Source organism: Bufo gargarizans, chromosome 8 (genome assembly GCF_014858855.1).
Source record: "Bufo gargarizans isolate SCDJY-AF-19 chromosome 8, ASM1485885v1, whole genome shotgun sequence".
In the NCBI taxonomy this organism is placed as follows: domain Eukaryota; kingdom Metazoa; phylum Chordata; class Amphibia; order Anura; family Bufonidae; genus Bufo; species Bufo gargarizans.
In genome coordinates, this window is record NC_058087.1 from 183,734,732 (window position 1) to 183,752,539 (window position 17,808).

General features: G+C 44.7%; 1 protein-coding gene across 4 annotated transcripts in view; it reads right to left on the reverse strand.

The window, feature by feature from the left end:
* EPN2 (epsin 2) overlaps nucleotides 1-17,808 on the reverse strand; it is a 50,703-nt gene that overhangs the window by 9,511 nt on the left and 23,384 nt on the right. For 3 of the 4 annotated variants that reach the window (XM_044304662.1, XM_044304660.1, XM_044304661.1), the window contains 6 exons: nucleotides 11,744-12,557; nucleotides 9,642-9,662; nucleotides 4,513-4,625; nucleotides 4,145-4,237; nucleotides 3,632-3,803; nucleotides 1,000-1,173 (listed from right to left, as the gene is read on the reverse strand). In XM_044304662.1, the coding sequence (XP_044160597.1) occupies nucleotides 1,000-1,173; nucleotides 3,632-3,803; nucleotides 4,145-4,237; nucleotides 4,513-4,625; nucleotides 9,642-9,662; nucleotides 11,744-12,341 (1,171 nt within the window). In that variant the 5' untranslated portion in view covers nucleotides 12,342-12,557. The remainder of the gene's footprint in view (nucleotides 1-999; nucleotides 1,174-3,631; nucleotides 3,804-4,144; nucleotides 4,238-4,512; nucleotides 4,626-9,641; nucleotides 9,663-11,743; nucleotides 12,558-17,808) is intronic. The other variant, XM_044304663.1, reaches the window with a different exon arrangement.

Sequence of the window (17,808 nt, forward strand, 5' to 3'; positions counted from 1 at the left end):
CAAACTTTTTTAAATGGACCTGTGGTGGAGTTCATACTTACCTGGATTCTGGCTGCATCGCTCCACGGCTGCCTCCACAGGTCTCGTGTCTCCGGGAATCAATATCCTGTTAACATGTGTCACGTGACCACTACAGCCAATCACTGGCTGCAGAGGTCACCTGTCACCCCTGTGGCACGTCACCCAGTGACATACCACATGGGTGATAGTTCACCGTTGCAGTCACTTGACGCCCGTCAACAGAATGATCATTCCCAGAGACCCGGGACCTGAGGTGGTGGCCATAGAGCGATGCACCCGGAATCCAGCGGTGAGGAACCCCACTGTGGATCCAGCCACAGGTCTGTTAACGCGGTTATCCAAGACTAAACTTTGTTTTAAACTCTTTAGGCTGAAAACCCTTACAGAGCTGACACTGGGATCCATACGAGTTTTGGAGGAGAGAATGTGACCTATTCTCTGTGTCCCCCATTCTCTGGAACTCGCTACCCCAACATATCAGACTCTCACCTACAGTGGAATCCTTCAAAAGAAACCTGAAAACCCACCTCTTCAGACAAGCCTACAACCAGTGACCCTGCTGCCTCTATACCGCCATGACCAGCTTCACCCGCACCTACTGTGTCCTTCTCCCATACCATGTAGATTGTAGGCCCTCTCCTCCTGTACCAGTCTGTAACTCGTCCTGTTCATGCTTAGTGCAATTGTCTGTATTATGTATGTGCACCGCTTATCATATGTACAGCGCTATGGAATGAATGGCGGTTTAATAATAATAATAATCTGAGGTCTGATGAAGATTGGGGTGTGATCAGAGGTCTGATGAAGATTGGGGTGTGATCAGAGGTCTGATGAAGATTGGGGTGTGATCAGAGGTCTGATGAAAAATATTTTACTCCAAATCCTAATGGGGGTCTTATAGTCCAAAAAATATGGTATATTTATCTGGGTCTTTCGAGGGGTTTCATATTCATTACTCTGCTCTACCAGCATTCCTACCTGTGCTTGTACTTGTTTTAACTCCTGGAGCAGGTCCCCAGGGGTCTGCTGTGGAATTAGCCGTGCCCGCCGCCTGTGGAGGTGCCCAGGGATCCTGTTTTTTTGGAAGAGGCTGTGGTGCAGAAGCCGAACTTGATCCCCAGGGATCGCTGTTGACGGAGGGTTTTGTACCTGCTACAGAAAAAGGGTACGGTGGTCATACATTTACCAGGTCATTATGAAAACATCCAGCCCTCAAAAAATAAATAAATCCGCTAAAAAATGAAAAAACTATAAAGTTATAAGTAATATCTTATATAAGAAATATCCAATATGACAGGAGTCATCCCGCGCTGGCCTTCTGTGCTGCCCGGTTACAGGAATTTTCATTTCTCCACTATACAATGTGGCTCTGAGTCAGTCGTGTGTTTAGACACTAGTGTTCCGGACTGAGGCCTCCTTCACATTCCAGTAAGAGATGTTCCTTCTGCAACATTGTGACCTTACATGGAGGAATGTGTCAGAATGGCCAAGAAACTTTCCCAATGAATGATGTCATCTCAGGCCGACTCCAACACACTGAGCTCCTGTGTATCTGCCAAGGGGGCAGGTGGCCGAACCGCAGCATAATAAGCTACAAGAACAATAAGCAAACTTGTCCCATTACACTGCACCGGCCGCGCTCCTCCCCTGGGGATTCTGGAAACTCTGCAGTTGGTAAATATAGTATTAGAAGATCCAGTAGAGGGCGCTGTCTTTATAAATCCTCATCAGATTACTGACAACAATTCCAAACTTCCAAATAACCGTGACATCCTTTCACTTTTATACATCCATCAGTATTATAGTAGTTATATTCTTGTACATAGGAGGCAGTATTATAGTAGTTATATTCTTGTACATAGGAGCAGTATTATAGTAGTTATATTCTTGTACATAGGAGCAGTATTATAGTAGTTATATTCTTGTACATAGGAGGAGTATTATAGTAGTTATATTCTTGTACATAGGAGCAGTGTTATAGTAGTTATATTCTTCTACATAGGAGGCAGTATTATAGTAGTTATATTCTTGTACATAGGAGGAGTATTATAGTAGTTATATTCTTGTACATAGGAGGCAGTATTATAGTAGTTATATTCTTGTACATAGGAGGCAGTATTATAGTAGTTATATTCTTGTACACAGGAGCAGTATTATAGTAGTTATATTCTTGTACATAGGAGCAGTATTATAGTAGTTATATTCTTGTACATAGGAGCAGTATTATAGTAGTTATATTCTTGTACATAGGAGCAGTATTATAGTAGTTATATTCTTGTACATAGGAGCAGTATTATAGTAGTTATATTCTTGCACATAGGAGCAGTATTATAGTAGTTATATTCTTGCACATAGGAGCAGTATTATAGTAGTTATATTCTTGTACATAGGAGCAGTATTATAGTAGTTATATTCTTGTACATAGGAGCAGTATTATAGTAGTTATTTTCTTGTACATAAGAGGCAGTATTATAGTAGTTATATTCTTGTACATAGGAGCAGTATTATAGTAGTTATATTCTTGTACATAGGAGCAGTATTATAGTAGTTATATTCTTGTACATAGGAGGCAGTATTATAGTAGTTATATTCTTGCACATAGGAGGCAGTATTATAGTAGTTATATTCTTGTACATAGGAGGCAGTATTATAGTAGTTATATTATTGTACATAGGAGCAGTATTATAGTAGTTATATTCTTGTACATACGAGCAGTATTATAGTAGTTATATTCTTGTACATAGTATTATAGTAGTTATATTCTTGTACATAGGAGGCAGTATTATAGTAGTTATATTCTTGTACATAGGAGCAGTATTATAGTAGTTATATTCTTGTACATAGGAGGTGGTATTATAGTAGTTATATTCTTGTATATAGGAGGCAGTATTATAGTAGTTATATTCTTGTACATAGGAGCAGTATTATAGTAGTTATATTCCTGTACATAGGAGCAGTATTATAGTAGTTATATTCTTGTATATAGGAGGCAGTATTATAGTAGTTATATTCTTGTACATAGGAGGCAGTATTATAGTAGTTATATTCTTGTATATAGGAGGCAGTATTATAGTAGTTATATTCTTGTACATAGAAGCAGTATTATAGTAGTTATATTCTTGTACATAGGAGCAGTATTATAGTAGTTATATTCTTGTACATAGGAGCAGTATTATAGTAGTTATATTCTTGTACATAGGAGCAGTATTATAGTAGTTATATTCTTGTACATAGGAGCAGTATTATAGTAGTTATATTCTTGTACATAGGAGCAGTATTATAGTAGTTATATTCTTGTACATAGGAGGTAGTATTATAGTAGTTATATTCTTGTACATAGGAGGCAGTATTATAGTAGTTATATTCTTGTACATAGGAGCAGCATTATAGTAGTTATATTCTTGTACATAGGAGGCAGTATTATAGTAGTTATACTCTCGTACATAGGAGGCAGTATTATAGTAGTTATACCCTTGTACATAGGAGCAGTATTATAGTAGGTGTAGTCTTGCCTATTGTACTGTAGACCTGTCACAGGACTCTGCTTACACAAGCAGCAGAAAACCAGGTCATATAGACACAAAAGAAGAAAAAATCCTGAAGGACATACCAAAAGACTGCCAGGTATTTATGCCAGTGGAGCGGGCGGCTGATCCCCCCCAGGGGTCTTGCTGGTTACTTGATGCTGTTGCTGACACTGCCGCCCAAGGTTCTGACTTCTGAGGTGTTGGGGCCCCTGAAGGCAAAGCATCCATGAGGTCCAACAATGAAGTCTGTGGTTGCTGTCGATATAAATAGGAGTTAAAAACAAAATGTATTTTCTGTTCATTTTTCATAAACTTCAGCAAAGCCACTCACTATAGTGTGCAAAAGGGACATGACTCAGCTGCGATATTGCCTCATGGACTAGATTGTGCAGTATAATGTTTGGTAAAATTAAAATCAGATAGAATATATACTGTATAATAATACCATAAGGCACTGATATATTGCTGAATGGTGTTTGAAGGTTTTAGGGTCTGAGTAGCCGACTACCGACCACTGAACAAATCCATATTCTGTTTTTTGAGTGGTCGGCAAATAAGCAGAAAATGGCATGAGACGCTGCTGCTGGCAGTCTTACCGGTTTCTTTTTCGGGGCTTTGATAGTGTCCTTCTTGCTTTCCTCTAACGCCATCTGAAGTCGTAAGTCGTCTCCTCGTCGGATTCGCTCCTCCTGCGTACATATACAGTGCACAGATCTCTGCTGGTTCACTGCACTCCACCAGACCCTTCTCATCCCTAGGCAAGTAGGGGGTAACTGTATGGGACTATCCCACCCCAAAATTCCTGCTTGTTAATATTGAGGGGGGGCTACGGGGGTGTAGGAAATTGGGGCCAGTTCCAGCCAGGCACCACCCCCTCACTTAGGGCGCCATGTCTCTGAACTCACAGCTCTAGCTTTAGCTGTGAAAGGCATGCTGAGACATGTAGTGCTAGGTCCAGGCTCACCTGTTCTGCCACCTCTCTGCTCATGGCGAGCGCCAGCTGTAACTGGAGTTCCTCCTCTCCGCTCGTCTGTGGTCGTGCCTGTTCCAGCTCCGAAGAGACTCGGGGGGAGGTAGCTGAAGGAGAAAAAAAAAACATCACAATGGGACCAAATCACGTATTTGTCGGCTATTAAGACATAAGAAATAACTGAACGGGGATGAGTGAGAATTTAGTGCTGTTAACCCTTTCATTTTCCAATAAATACTTTGCTTTGCACTTTGTACCCACTCTGAGTTTTTCTTCTCCGTTCACATCCAAAGATACAGTCAGGATTTCAGCTGGTTTCCTGGTGTCAGTGAGCAGTGCATTATGGGAGCTCAGAGGAGTTATACAGTTAGAGCTATACTGCTAGGTCACATGTCTGACAGGAGGTGGAGCTAAACTGTTGACTGTTTCCAAGGGCAACCAAAAGAATTTTGAATCTGATTCCGTATATGAATGGAGAAAACAGCACAAAAGAACTCAAAATCTGTACAAGATCAGTAACTGGAGGGATTCACACAGTAAGGGTCCATTCACACGTCCGTTTTTTCTTTCCTGATCTGTTCCGTTTTTTCAGGAACAGATCAGGACCAGATCTGGACCCATTCATTTTCAATGGGTCCTGGAAAAAATCGGACAGCACAATGTGTGCTGTCCGTTTCCGTTGTTCCGTTCCGCATGTCCGTTAAAGGCTCATGCACACGGCCGTTTCCCGCCATTTATGCCGCAATTTATTTTTGAACTTTTGTAGATAAGTCCTATCCTTCTTGCGGGGCTGCGGAACTAATATGTGGATGCGGACAGCAAACTGCGTGCTGTTCGCATCTTTTGCGCCCCCATTGAGATGAATGGGTCCACATCTGGATGCGGACCAAAACTGCGGCCATGTGCATGAGCCCTTACTCAATTTTTTGTTGGTTCTGTCCTATTTTTTTATCCAGTGTCCCCATGACACTGCTGAACCACAATGGAAGAAGGAAGTGTTGTCAGAAGTTATGTCCGCACGGAAACGCACAGAAGTCCGCTCTGAAATTTGTGCAGAATTTCTGTTAGCCTGCGCCCATATGCAGGTGTCCTTAGGCGCTCCTTGTACACGGGTGCAGGCTGTCTTGCAGAAAATTCACATAAACTTCCATAAGGATTTCTGTGCGTTTCCGCGCCAAATCTGCACCAAAAACACACACAAACAATTCACATGCTGCAGATTTCAAGATCTGCACGGCAGGTTAATTTCCAAATGGAAGAAAGAAGCAAAGTGTACATGAGATTTGTGGTACTGTATTAGGCCTCATGCTCACGACCGTGCTGTTTTTTGCGGTCCGCAAACCGCGAAAAAACGGAAGCCGCCCGTGTTGCCTTCCGCAATTTGCGGAAAGGAACGGGCGCCGGCAATATAAATGCCTTTGCGGACAAGAATAGGACATGTTATATTTTTTTTTGCGGGGCCGCGGAACGGAGCCACTGATGCACATGGAGTGCTGTCCGCATCTTTTGCGGCCCTACTGAAGTGAATGGGTCCGCATCCGAGCCGCCAAAACGGCGGCTCGGATGCGGACCCAAACAACGGTTGTGTACATGAGGCCTTACACTGCACAAATTTCCACGCTGGAAATCTGTACATACACCTTCAGGCCATGTTCACACGGTGAAGATGTTGACGCGTTTTCTGCACCAAAAATCCGAACGGAATCTGCTCTCAATCTACCTGCCGTTGTTTTGGAGAACACTTGGAATTTTGATGAGGATGAAGAAAACGCACCAAAATCTGCGTGGGAAAATGCACCCTGTGAATATGGCCTAAAATGGAAATACAGCAGGATTAGGTACGCACCCCTCCCCATCACTGTGCTTATGCTCTCATGAATCCGTGGGAAGTTTAGGTCATGACACACGGACACGCAGTACAGACTGTCACAGGCGGACACGCAGCTGTCTGGCCTGGCATCATAATGTGCCAGCCATGACTCAGATGGCATGAACATGAGGATCCACGGATTATACGGCATGTTTGCCCCTGCAGGGTACTGCTTAGATCTCCCTAAAATACCGCAGAGCCCCACAGGCAGGAAGCGAGGGCAGGGTTATGGGATGCACAGGGTCACAGGGCCTCATTCCCGGAATTCCTGTGACAAGGACATACAGGGCTGATCGTACAGAAAGGGAGCCGCCTGGGCGAGAGAGTACGGACTGTGCTCCCCTCGCATTTCACAACGATCAGCACCCAATCCCATCTGGCGTAGACGATGGGACCAAAAGCTGGGTGGCAGCTATAACAGTGGCCATATTGGTTGTCACCCAGCTTTTCCAGGAGCAGATATAACCAATTTTGGTGCAAAAGCTGTGACATAACCATGAAGTTTTAAGGCATCCATTAGCCCCACTCCAGCCCCCTCTTCATGCATGGGGGTCATTCTGCGTCTTTCCAGTGCAAATAATAACAGGTCCGTAGAATCCACCTGTAATGGGGCATTTCCGGCTATTCCTGTATCCGGGATTCCCCCGCCCTCCAATAATGGACTCTGCTCGCCGCCAGCGCATGAGAAATTACTTCCAAATTCTGCTAATCACTAAAGCAGGATTCCCAAAGTGCCATCTGTTTATTCTCCGTGCCAGAGCCGCCACCGGCCCAGCAGGGAGATGGCATATGTGGGCACCTGTCAGACAGTCAGTTCTGCTCAAATCCTAAGAGGTCAGGGTTGTATTTAGGATTATTCCACATATGTACCGCCATATGAGTCTAGCTGCCCGCATTTACCCCCGGTATGGTGACCGTGTCTGCTCTTAAAGGGGAAGTCCATGTGAAAGCATCTCCTGACAGGTCCCAGAGACAAAAGGTGACCACTTTTATTCGGCAGGGGTCCGAAATCATGGGCCCTAACAAGAAACACCACCAAATAATCCAGTATTTTATTAACTTATATATCCTGTGTAGATGTGAATCCTGTGCGGTGACATCTACAGGACGTAGCCAATGAACACCCCGTCATCTTCTTCCCCCCTGTGCCCAAATGTGGCAGTAATAATGTACAAGCCCTTTAAGAACTGATAGAACAGATTACACACAGATTGTTCCCTTGTGGAACCACAAGTCCCAGAAAGTCTAGGCCAAATGGCTTACAGGGTGGTTTCGTATTTCTCTATAGGGGGAAAAAAAGATGGGTGACAAAAAAAACTGCCCACCAGAAGAAAAAAACTTTATGAAAGTGTCTAAAAGAAAAAATGGTCTTTGCTGGCCACAGCAACCAATCAGAATGCAGATTTCATTTCACGTTCTGCTCTTCAGAAATTAAAGCTGCGCTGTGATTGGTTGCTATGGGCAACAAAGACAGTTTTTCTTTTAGAAGGTTTTCAGGAAAGCTTGCTCATAGCGACCAATCAGATTCCACCTTTCATTTCCTAAAAGATCTCTGAAAAATTAAAGGTGGAATCTGATTGGTTGCTATGGGCAACTAAGCTAGTTCTACTTTATACCAGTCTTGATAAATCTCCCCCACTCTGTGTGAATGGATGATGGTGCCCTCCTTCGCCCACCTAAAATGGGGCACCATTCTACCATTAAAAGACTTGCCCGTGTCCTATGGGGCCCAATTGTGACACTAACTAAGGGGTCGGAAACCTCTCTGGTTGTGAAACTACAACTCTCACTATGCTTCATTCACCTTGTGTGGGAATTCCGAAAACAGCCCTGCAAGGGTGCATGCTGGGAGTTGTAGTTTCACAACATATTCATTGCTATCAAATATATGAAAAAAATATATATATTGTAAAAACAAAAAACAAGGGGTTACTACAGGAATAGTGCCACGTCATGCCATGCAAAGCTCTGGGCTTGAAATCCTTCCACCAGCCATATAGGTAGCCCTTTAGGCTCCATTCACACATCCGCAATTCCGTTTCGCATTTTGCGGAACGGAATTGTGGACCCATTCATTTCTATGGGGCCGCACGATCCGGAAATGCGCACCCACACTTCCGGGTCCGCATTTCCGTTCCCGAAAAAATAGAACATGCCTTATTCTTGTCAGCAATTGCGGACAAGAATAGGCATATTCTATTAGTCCCGGCAATGTGCGGTCCACAAAATGCGGAACACACATTGCCGGTGTCCGTGTTTTGCGGATCCGTGGATCCGCAAAACACACACAGATGTGTGAATGGACCCTAGAGGGGCATCTAGCGTGTTATAATCTGCCTATAAGGGTCAGTACTATCCCTTTTATCCACCATCCAGCCAACAGGTGCCAAATTCCCCGGGGTAGGGCCTAGAACAGGTATCAGCAACCTCCGGCATTTCAGCTGCTGCGAAACTACAACTCCCAGCATGCATACTTAAGGCTCATGCACTTTGCAGAATAGAACGTCCTGGCCTCTATAGAACAGTCCTATCCTTATCCGTAAAACGGACAAGAATGGGACATGTTCTATTATTTTGCGGGGCCGCGGAATGGACATGGTGTGCTCAAGTGAATGGGTCCACATCCGACCAGCAAAAAATGTGGATCGGATGCAGACCAAAATTACGTTTATGTGCATGAGCTGTTTTTGTAACTCCCACAGAGGTGAAAGGAGGATTCTGGGAGTAGTAGTTTCAGAACAGCTAGAGTGCCGAAGGTGGCTGATCTCTGGCCTAGAGGTTTCTATAATATAAACGTCCTTTAGTCCAGCATGATCTGAACCTGATCATTTCTGGATTATCAGGTACCCTTCATATCGGAATTTCTGGACCATCAGACGTTGGGATTTTCCAACATATACCCCTGAAAGATCATGGCGTATGTCATATTAAAAAAAAATAAGATATACGGCAGGATACATTCCGGACATTGTGCGATAGAGACAAGTGCCAGATTATCAGGATTGCCGGATTAAAGGAATTTTACTTTTTCTTTTTTTTTGGGGGGGGGGGGGGGTCTTGGGAAGGCAGCATAGACAGGGAAGTCACGCAGCGGCCACAATAAGAGCCAGCTAAGCCAGGCCTAGTACAGTCAGCTGTGTATGCGAGCTGGCATGAAGAGCGGGTCTGTTTATTGAGGGAGAAGTAGAGGTACCATGCAACTCTGCCGCAGCGGCGCCCCCCCGGCCTGACTTAGGCAAGCATGCACACTCACCTGATAGGACGTCACACATGACTGGACGGTGGTGGGCGAGATAACAAAAAACACAATGAATGAATGAGGTGAACAAAAATCATTATATGCTTATAAAAGGAGAGCGGTGATGTCATCACAACAATGGTGCCCGTGTCACATGACCTCATTGCTGACAGCAGTGGGACTTCTCATACAGGATGACAATTCCCTGACCGGCATGCTGGGAGTTGTAATTTTGCAACAGATGTCGGTAATCTATGAAGTCAGACAACCATATGGGCACAGTATAGAGGTCCCGAACCCCTGCAGAACTTATCAGGGACTTCTGAGGCTGCGATAACTGTCTGGGGGGGTTATAATCATTAAATACCGCCATTCAGGACTACGGGTGAAATCCCCACTGTGAAGGGTAACGGCAGCCATATTGAATGACACCCAACCTTTATAATAATAGTATAAATAGCAACAAATGTCTCAGTTCTGAGGTTGAAAAAAAAAAAAGGGAAATGCTATTAGCGTTCCTTGAAGGATAATTAATTTGGACTTTGAAAGTCGTCTGGCAGAATGCCATTCTCCATTTCAAAAGACGGCTAAATTGGATTAACTGGGGGTGATAATGGGGAAGGGCGTAGCGGGGGGGGAGGGGGTTTGTGTATTTTGACACCATATGTACAGATACGGCACATTACACGTACAAACAGGATTCTACATCAATGGAGAACCCCTTCAGTGACGTGACGTTTTCTTCTCCATTCACCTCTAAAGCTGCGCTCTGTACTCTGCTGATTCACTGTTACCAGAGAGCAGTGCATCATGCGAAATCAGAGTTAAGATCTTAGGTCACATGACCGGCTGCGCCGCCGTCTGCTTCCGGAGGCCACCAGCAGAATTTTTGAAAGCAGCTTTGGATGCGAATGGAGAAAATGACATAAAACAACTCAAAAACAGTAAAGCAAAGAATTGCTACTTGAATTTTTAGGTAGGAATGAGAAATGTTGTTAGACGTGAAATGCTTTGACTCGGTCGCTGCCTCCATCATTACCCCATGTACGCATTCAGTAGTGACGCATTCACCTTCGAGCTCCAGCATTTCCTGCTGGTTCACATTCTGTGCAGGGCTATGGTGATTTGCATTCTGGGAAGTATAGTGTTTACAATTAGTTAAAAAAATATAACTCTCCCAGAATGCAATGCATCTTGGGGTACGGCCTATCACCAAGCTCCAGAGATGGTGGTCACTGATGTAGGTCAATGAAGGCATAGGGGAACTGTTGACTTAAAGGAGTTGTTCACCCCTGGGGACCCTTTTTGCAGATCCCTCAGCATCGCCGGCCCCACAGTGGGAATCATGCTTACCTGATCCCAACCGCTGGGTTCCAGGCTCCATCGCTCTCCTGCTGGCTCTGCAGGTCCTGGGTCTTACAGGTCACGGGGCTGCTGCAGCAGTGACATGTCACCCATGTGTCATGTCACTGGGTGACATAATGCATGTGTGACCCGCGTCAAACCGGACGTTGACATTGGGAGACCCAGAAACTGCAGAGTCGGCAGGGGAGCGATGAAGCTGGAACGCAATGGTTGGAATCAGGTAAGTATGATTCCCACTGGAGGTCTGACCATGCTGGGGGGTCTGCTGAAAAGGTCCCCAGGGGTGAACAACCCCTTTAAAGGGGTTGTCCCTTCTGGATATTTATGGTATATCGATAGGATATGCCATAAATGTCCGATCAGTGCAAGTCCCACATCTGGGACTCATTCCTGTCCCAAGAACGAGGTTGCCGATGTAAATGGAGACAAGGCTGTGCAGGCGCAGCTTTCTCCATTCACTGCTAAGGGACTTTTCAAAAGTTCCATTCACAACAGTTAACGGAGAGGACGCTGTGCAAGCGGATGTATCATTGGGGTTTTATGGGTTATTTGTGAATAATCCTATAAAAATAGACCATAGCAGCAAGAGACTGGCTCCAAGGTCAGCTGCCAATGGTGTTGTTTTCTGATGGACCTTTGGGGATCTTCATGGTGTAAGACCGTGGACCCACCAGAAGATTATCTAGTACTCTGAAGGGCTAGGGTAACCCTAACCATAGGAATAAAAAGTGTTTCTTTCGATTGATACTCACATCCATGGTAAGATGCCGGAGAGCCACCAGATTTCCCATAGTCTTGTTCAGAGTAGCTGGTGGACAGGTTGGGTTGGCTAGAACCGCGGCCAAAACTGATCTGGTTGTTGCTTCCGACTCCTGTGGCCACCTGAGCCATTCGCTCTTTGGTCTTAAGTGCCTGGGCCCTTTCGCCCTTCAACCTCTCGTCGTCCTTCAAGAGGCTGACCAACTGTTTGGACTTTTCCCTGACGTTAATCCCTTGGTCTTTCCCATCCCGGTCGATGTACTGGAAGTCTTTGAGCGTCTGTATGGCAAATATGTTTTCTTTGCACTGGTGGGACACTCTCTCCGAGCCGGTCTTGATAAGATAGTCCAGCAGGGTCAAGGCCTTGTAAACATGTCTCCAGTTCTTGCCGTGGTCATTCAGCCTCTTCCAGATCATGCTCATGATTTCCGAAAAAGCCACCACGTTATAAGTCAAGTCGGCGACCTCCGTCATGAGGGAGCTGGAGGGACCCCAAGGATCATTGGACGTGGCTTCTCTAACTTTAATCTCCGCCTCTGAATAATTATTTACAATGTTCTTCATCTGTCTCCTTATGGACGAGGTCGTCATTTTTGTAATTGATAAAATAAAAAAATAAAAATGCTCAAATTCTTAATAAAAGAAATCAAAAAATGTCTGAGATACCCCGGCTCCTCACGTTGAAGCCCAAGAAAGGAAATCCTCCGAAGGAGAAGTCACTGGGTGTTTCCCCACATGACAAGAAATGTGGTCTAATTTTGGTTAAAAGCATCTCCTCAGCCAATATACATCATGGGATCCCAGAACCTAAAAAGGAACAGAGACAGTTGTCATGTCTGCACAGGAAATCTATTAAAAAGCAAAATCACACGTGGCCTTTTCTACTGTTTTTCCCCGTTTTTTTTTTTTTTACATGCTGCAGCAAGTTAATTGGTCACCATTCAAGTGAATAGGTCCGGGCTGCAATACCAAGTACAGCCACTATACAATGTATGGCGCTGTGATTGGTCGGCTGTAATCAATATAGGAGTCCAGGAAAACCCTACAGGGGCACGACCCCCTACTATAATTTATAATGACTGAAATCTGCCAGCTTTTAGTTTCTGCATATGGACATCATATGTGTATTTTGCGCCTCTTAATACATTTGTCTCATCTTATGTCATCAGGCTTGTGAAGCATCAGTTTTTAGTGAATGACACCCCATGCGTGTGAAGGAAGACTTATGGTAAGCTGCTCACAGAGCATCCTGCTGCTGGATCACCAGCGATCACCTATAATGTGTGATAGCAAGTGTTTGATTTCCCTCTAGTGCCGCCCCAGGAGAAATGAGGTACTTGAGCCAGGCATACACTTCTGGCCAAATGCTCATATGGCCAATACCTGTTCCTCCTGAGCCCCAGTACAAATATATGCTCTGTCTGACCAAGCATGCATGTGTTTTCAAAGAGGAGTCTCTGCCAGACACCTCTGATGGAGCGGTATCCCCCTTACTAAAGAGTCAGGTGTGTAGAAATTCGACACAAAGGAAATGTGCACTGGACCACCTGTGGGTCATTACTTCCCACAGTTTGACACGCGGCTGCCATCTCATTTTATATGTAAAATACCTCATCAGACAACTGCTTGCATAACAATTACCTAATCACATTTACATAACTCCATCAACAGGGACTGATACTTTCTCCTATTCATAACAGCTGAGTTACCTATGTAACTGTTGCCTGCGCTCCCATAATGTGCTGCTCTCTGGTGGTAGAATTAAGCTTTGGATGTGAACAGAGAAGAACGCCATGTTGCAGAAATCTGTGAAGTGAAGCTGTAGCTGAACCTTCATTCCTGTGAGCTTCAGATAACATCTTGTGACATGCCTCAATGATTTCCTATCAGACGTCTAAAGGAGCACACACCCTCCAGAGAACGACAAACTGGCTGCTCCTTATGTAGTGCTCCACTGCAAATGGGTTAAAAATGTGCTTTTATATGTGATATGTGCATTTTCTGTATGTAACCTGTAAAAGAAGTTACAAGGCTTTAGATACCGTCACTAGATATGACTGTCTCGGCGGTCCCCATAGGAAGTGGCTAGACTGTAGGGGGCAGTGTCCAAACAGTAAAAAGGAACTGAGAACAGCCCTGGACTACAGAACTAGCCGGAGTGAAAGTTAAAAAAAACGGCTTATGAGAAAGGAAAATAAAAAATATACATTTGAGGAGCATGCCAGTGTCAAGAGTAGGTGTGTGCAGAAGCTCTGTGGAGATAACGTGTCTAAAAATAGGCTTAGGCCTCATTCATATAAATATGAAAAATTACAGTGTGACGGCTTTTTTTATTGACTCTCACACAGCCATTTTTAGAACCACTGCGGTCTATGGAGCTAATAACATGGTCATTTTTTTAAACTGCCAGTGAATAGCGGCTTTTATAAAATGGCAGTTTTCATGGCCGGACGGATACCCCTGACATCAATGAAATCAATGCCCCCGCTTTTAGACAGGAGTTAATGCCCCTTAAAAACTGGTACACTAGGTTAAAAATATTTAGTACTGGAGGGCATTAGTTATACATTAGTTGTACGGGAGGCACATTCGAGGGCATTACTTATGCTGGGGTAGTAAAGGGGTAATTATTTATACAGTGGGCACTATGGGGGGCATTATGTATACTGAGGGCGCTGCAGCGGTTGGTATTTTAAAAAACCCAATGAAATTAATTTAGTCATTCTTAACGGCCATTAAAGAACTGACAGTGTATCAGTTTTTAACAGCGTTTTTTTCCCCACTGTCGTATGACCTTAGCCTAAGAGGCTCCATAGTGAACTTGCTCAGGAAATGTAAGTCTTCTGGCCATACTTTACAAGCACACTGTGGAAGGTGCTAAAAGATCCACATCTCACTCCTTAAATAAGGAGCAGAACTTAGTCTGTCATATATGGGGGGGCTCCATGGGTGCACTGCATAGAGAGAGTGAGTGCACCTCTATTTCGGGATGCTTAGGTTTGGGAAAGAGAAGAGCAGTATGAGAAAAATTGCTTCTGAGAAAGACCCAGGCCTATTAACAAGATCTGCACTGACCCACTGCACCGACACTATCAGCATCCATCTGCTTCCAGGGACCCTTCCTGCACCTCACAACTCATCACCATCAAGTGCACCCCCGTCCACCATCAGACAGGGGCAACCCCAGAACTAGGGTGTGCCCCCAAGAAAGGGGCGCCCTCCTTATCACTGTACGGCCCACGGGAACGTCAGCATGAGTGACAACTACAACCATCAGTCAGGCGACAAAGCTGTTTTTGTTGAAGCGCAAACAGGAGGCCCCAGTTCTTTACGCACAGCAGAGAGGTGCAAATAATGAGACCAAACAGTGATCAATTAACAGCCTCTGGTGTGATATTCGCTCTGCTGTCACGTTTACGCATCTCACTTCCTGTGCCCCTCAAGATGACCCCAAAGTAGCCAGCAGGTTCATACCAATTTCTTCTTTAAAGGGAGACTCTGGAAACACCGTGTTATCCTTAGCACAAGATGTGAAGGGGCGGAGCATGACAAAGAAATTCTTTGCAGATCCTGAGGAGGCACGGCATGACAGGGATTCTATGCAGGTCCGGAGGGGGCGGAGCATGACACATGGATTTTCTGCAGAGCCTGAGGGGGCGGAGCATGACACATGGATTCTCTACAGGGCCTGAGGGGGTGGAGCATGACACAGGGATTCACTGCAGAACCTGAGGGGGCGGAACAGGACACATTAATTCTCTACATGACCCGAGGGGGTGGAGCATGACACATGACTTCTCTACAGGACCTGAGGGGGTGGAGCATGACACAGGATTTCTATGCAGAGCCTGAGGGGGTGGAGCATGACACAGGGATTCACTGCAGAACCTGAGGGGGCGGAACAGGACACATTAATTCTCTACAGGACCCGAGGGGGTGGAGCATGACACAGGATTTCTATGCAGAGCCTGAGGGGGTGGAGCATGACACAGGGATTCACTGCAGAACCTGAGGGGGCGGAACATGACACAGGGATTCTCTACAGGACCCGAGGGGGTGGAGAATGACACAGGGGTTCTCTGCAGAGTCTGAGAGGGAGGAACATGACACAAGAATTGTCTGTAGAGCCAAAGAGGCGGAGCATGACACATGACTTCTCTACAGGACCCGAGGGGGCGGAGCATGACACAGGGATTCTCCTGAATTGATCATGAAGTGATGGTGTATCCTAATAACACGCCATCCCTTTATGAGACTGGAGTATCCCTTTAGCAGAAAAACTGTGGTAAACCTACAGTCATGTGAAAAAATTAGGACACCCTTTGAAAGCATGTGGTTTTTTGTAACATTTTTAATAAAAGGTTATTTCATCTCCGTTTCAACAATACAGAGAGATTAAAGTAATCCGACTAAACAAAGAAAACTGAAGAAAAGTCTTTTCAAGATCTTCTGTAAATGTCATTCTACAAAAATGCCTATTCTAACTGAGGAAAAAGATAGGACACCCTTGCCCCTAATAGCGAGTGTTACCTCCTTTGGCTGAAATAACTGCAGTGAGACGGTTCTTGTAGCCATCTACCAGTCTTCGACATCGGTCTGAGGAAATTTTACCCCACTCCTCAATGCAGAACTTTTTCAGCTGTGAGATGTTTGAGGGGTTTCTTGCACGTACAGCCCTTTTCAAGTCACCCCACAGCATCTCAATGGGATTCAAATCTGGACTTTGACTTGGCCATTCCAGGACTCTCCATTTCTTCTTTTTCAGCCAATCTTTGGTTGATTTACTAGTATGTTTTGGGTCATTGTCATGTTGCATGGTCCAGTTCCGCTTCAGCTTTAATTTTCTAACTGATGGTCTCACATGTTCTTCAAGCACCTTCTGATACACAGTAGAATTCATCGTGGATTCTATGATGGTGAGCTGACCAGGTCCTGCTGCAGCAAAGCAGCCCCAAACCATGACACTTCCACCTCCATGCTTCACAGTTGGTATGAGGTTCTTTTCTTGGAATGCTGTGTTTGGTTTACGCCAAACATGTCCTCTGCTGTTGTGTCCAAATAATTCAATTTTGGACTCATCTGTCCAAAGAACATTATTCCAGAAGTCCTGGTCTTTGTCAACTTTATCTCTGGCAAATGTCAGTCTGGCCTCGATGTTTCTCTTGGAAAGCAAAGGTTTCCTCCTTGCACACCTCCCATGCAAGTTAAACTTGTACAGTCTCTTTCTGATTGTAGAGGCATGTACTTCTACATCAACAGTAGCCAGAGCCTGCTGTAGTTCTCGAGATGACACTTTAGGGTTTTTGGAGACCTCTTTTAGCATCTTGCGGTCTGCTCTTGGGGTGAACTTGCTGGGGCGACCAGTCCTGGGCATGTTGGCAGTTGTTTTGAAAGCCCTCCACTTGTAGACTATCTTCCGGACAGTGGAATGGCTGATTTCAAAATCTTTTGAGATCTTTTTAAATCCCTTCCCAGACTCATAGGCTGCTACAATCTTTTTTCTGAAGTCCTCTGACAGCTCTTTTGCTCTCACCATGGTGCTCACTCTTACTTCAACAGTCAGGAGCACACCAAACTAAATGTCTGAGGTTTAAATAGGGCAAGCCTCATTCAACATGCAGAGTAACGATCTACTAATTATGTGCACCTGGTGTGATATACCTGTGTGAGATCTGAGCCAATTTAAGAGGGAATACATGTGAGGGTGTCCTATCTTTTTCCTCAGTTAGAATAGGCATTTTTGTAGAATGACATTTACAGAAGATCTTGAAAAGACTTTTCTTCAGTTTTCTTTGTTTAGTTGGATTACTTTAATCTCTCTGTATTGTAGAAACGGAGATGAAATAACCTTTTATTAAAAATGTTACAAAAAACCACATGCTTTCAAAGGGTGTCCTAATTTTTTCACATGACTGTATGCTACTGCCACTTATCTTCATTTTTGACCCCTGCGTTCTCTTGTCTGCCGCCATGATGGTCGGCCGGTGTGTTTATATCAATGGTCATTGTTCAGAGTGACAGGAAACCACAGAACTGCTATTGCCTCTTTTAAAGGCGC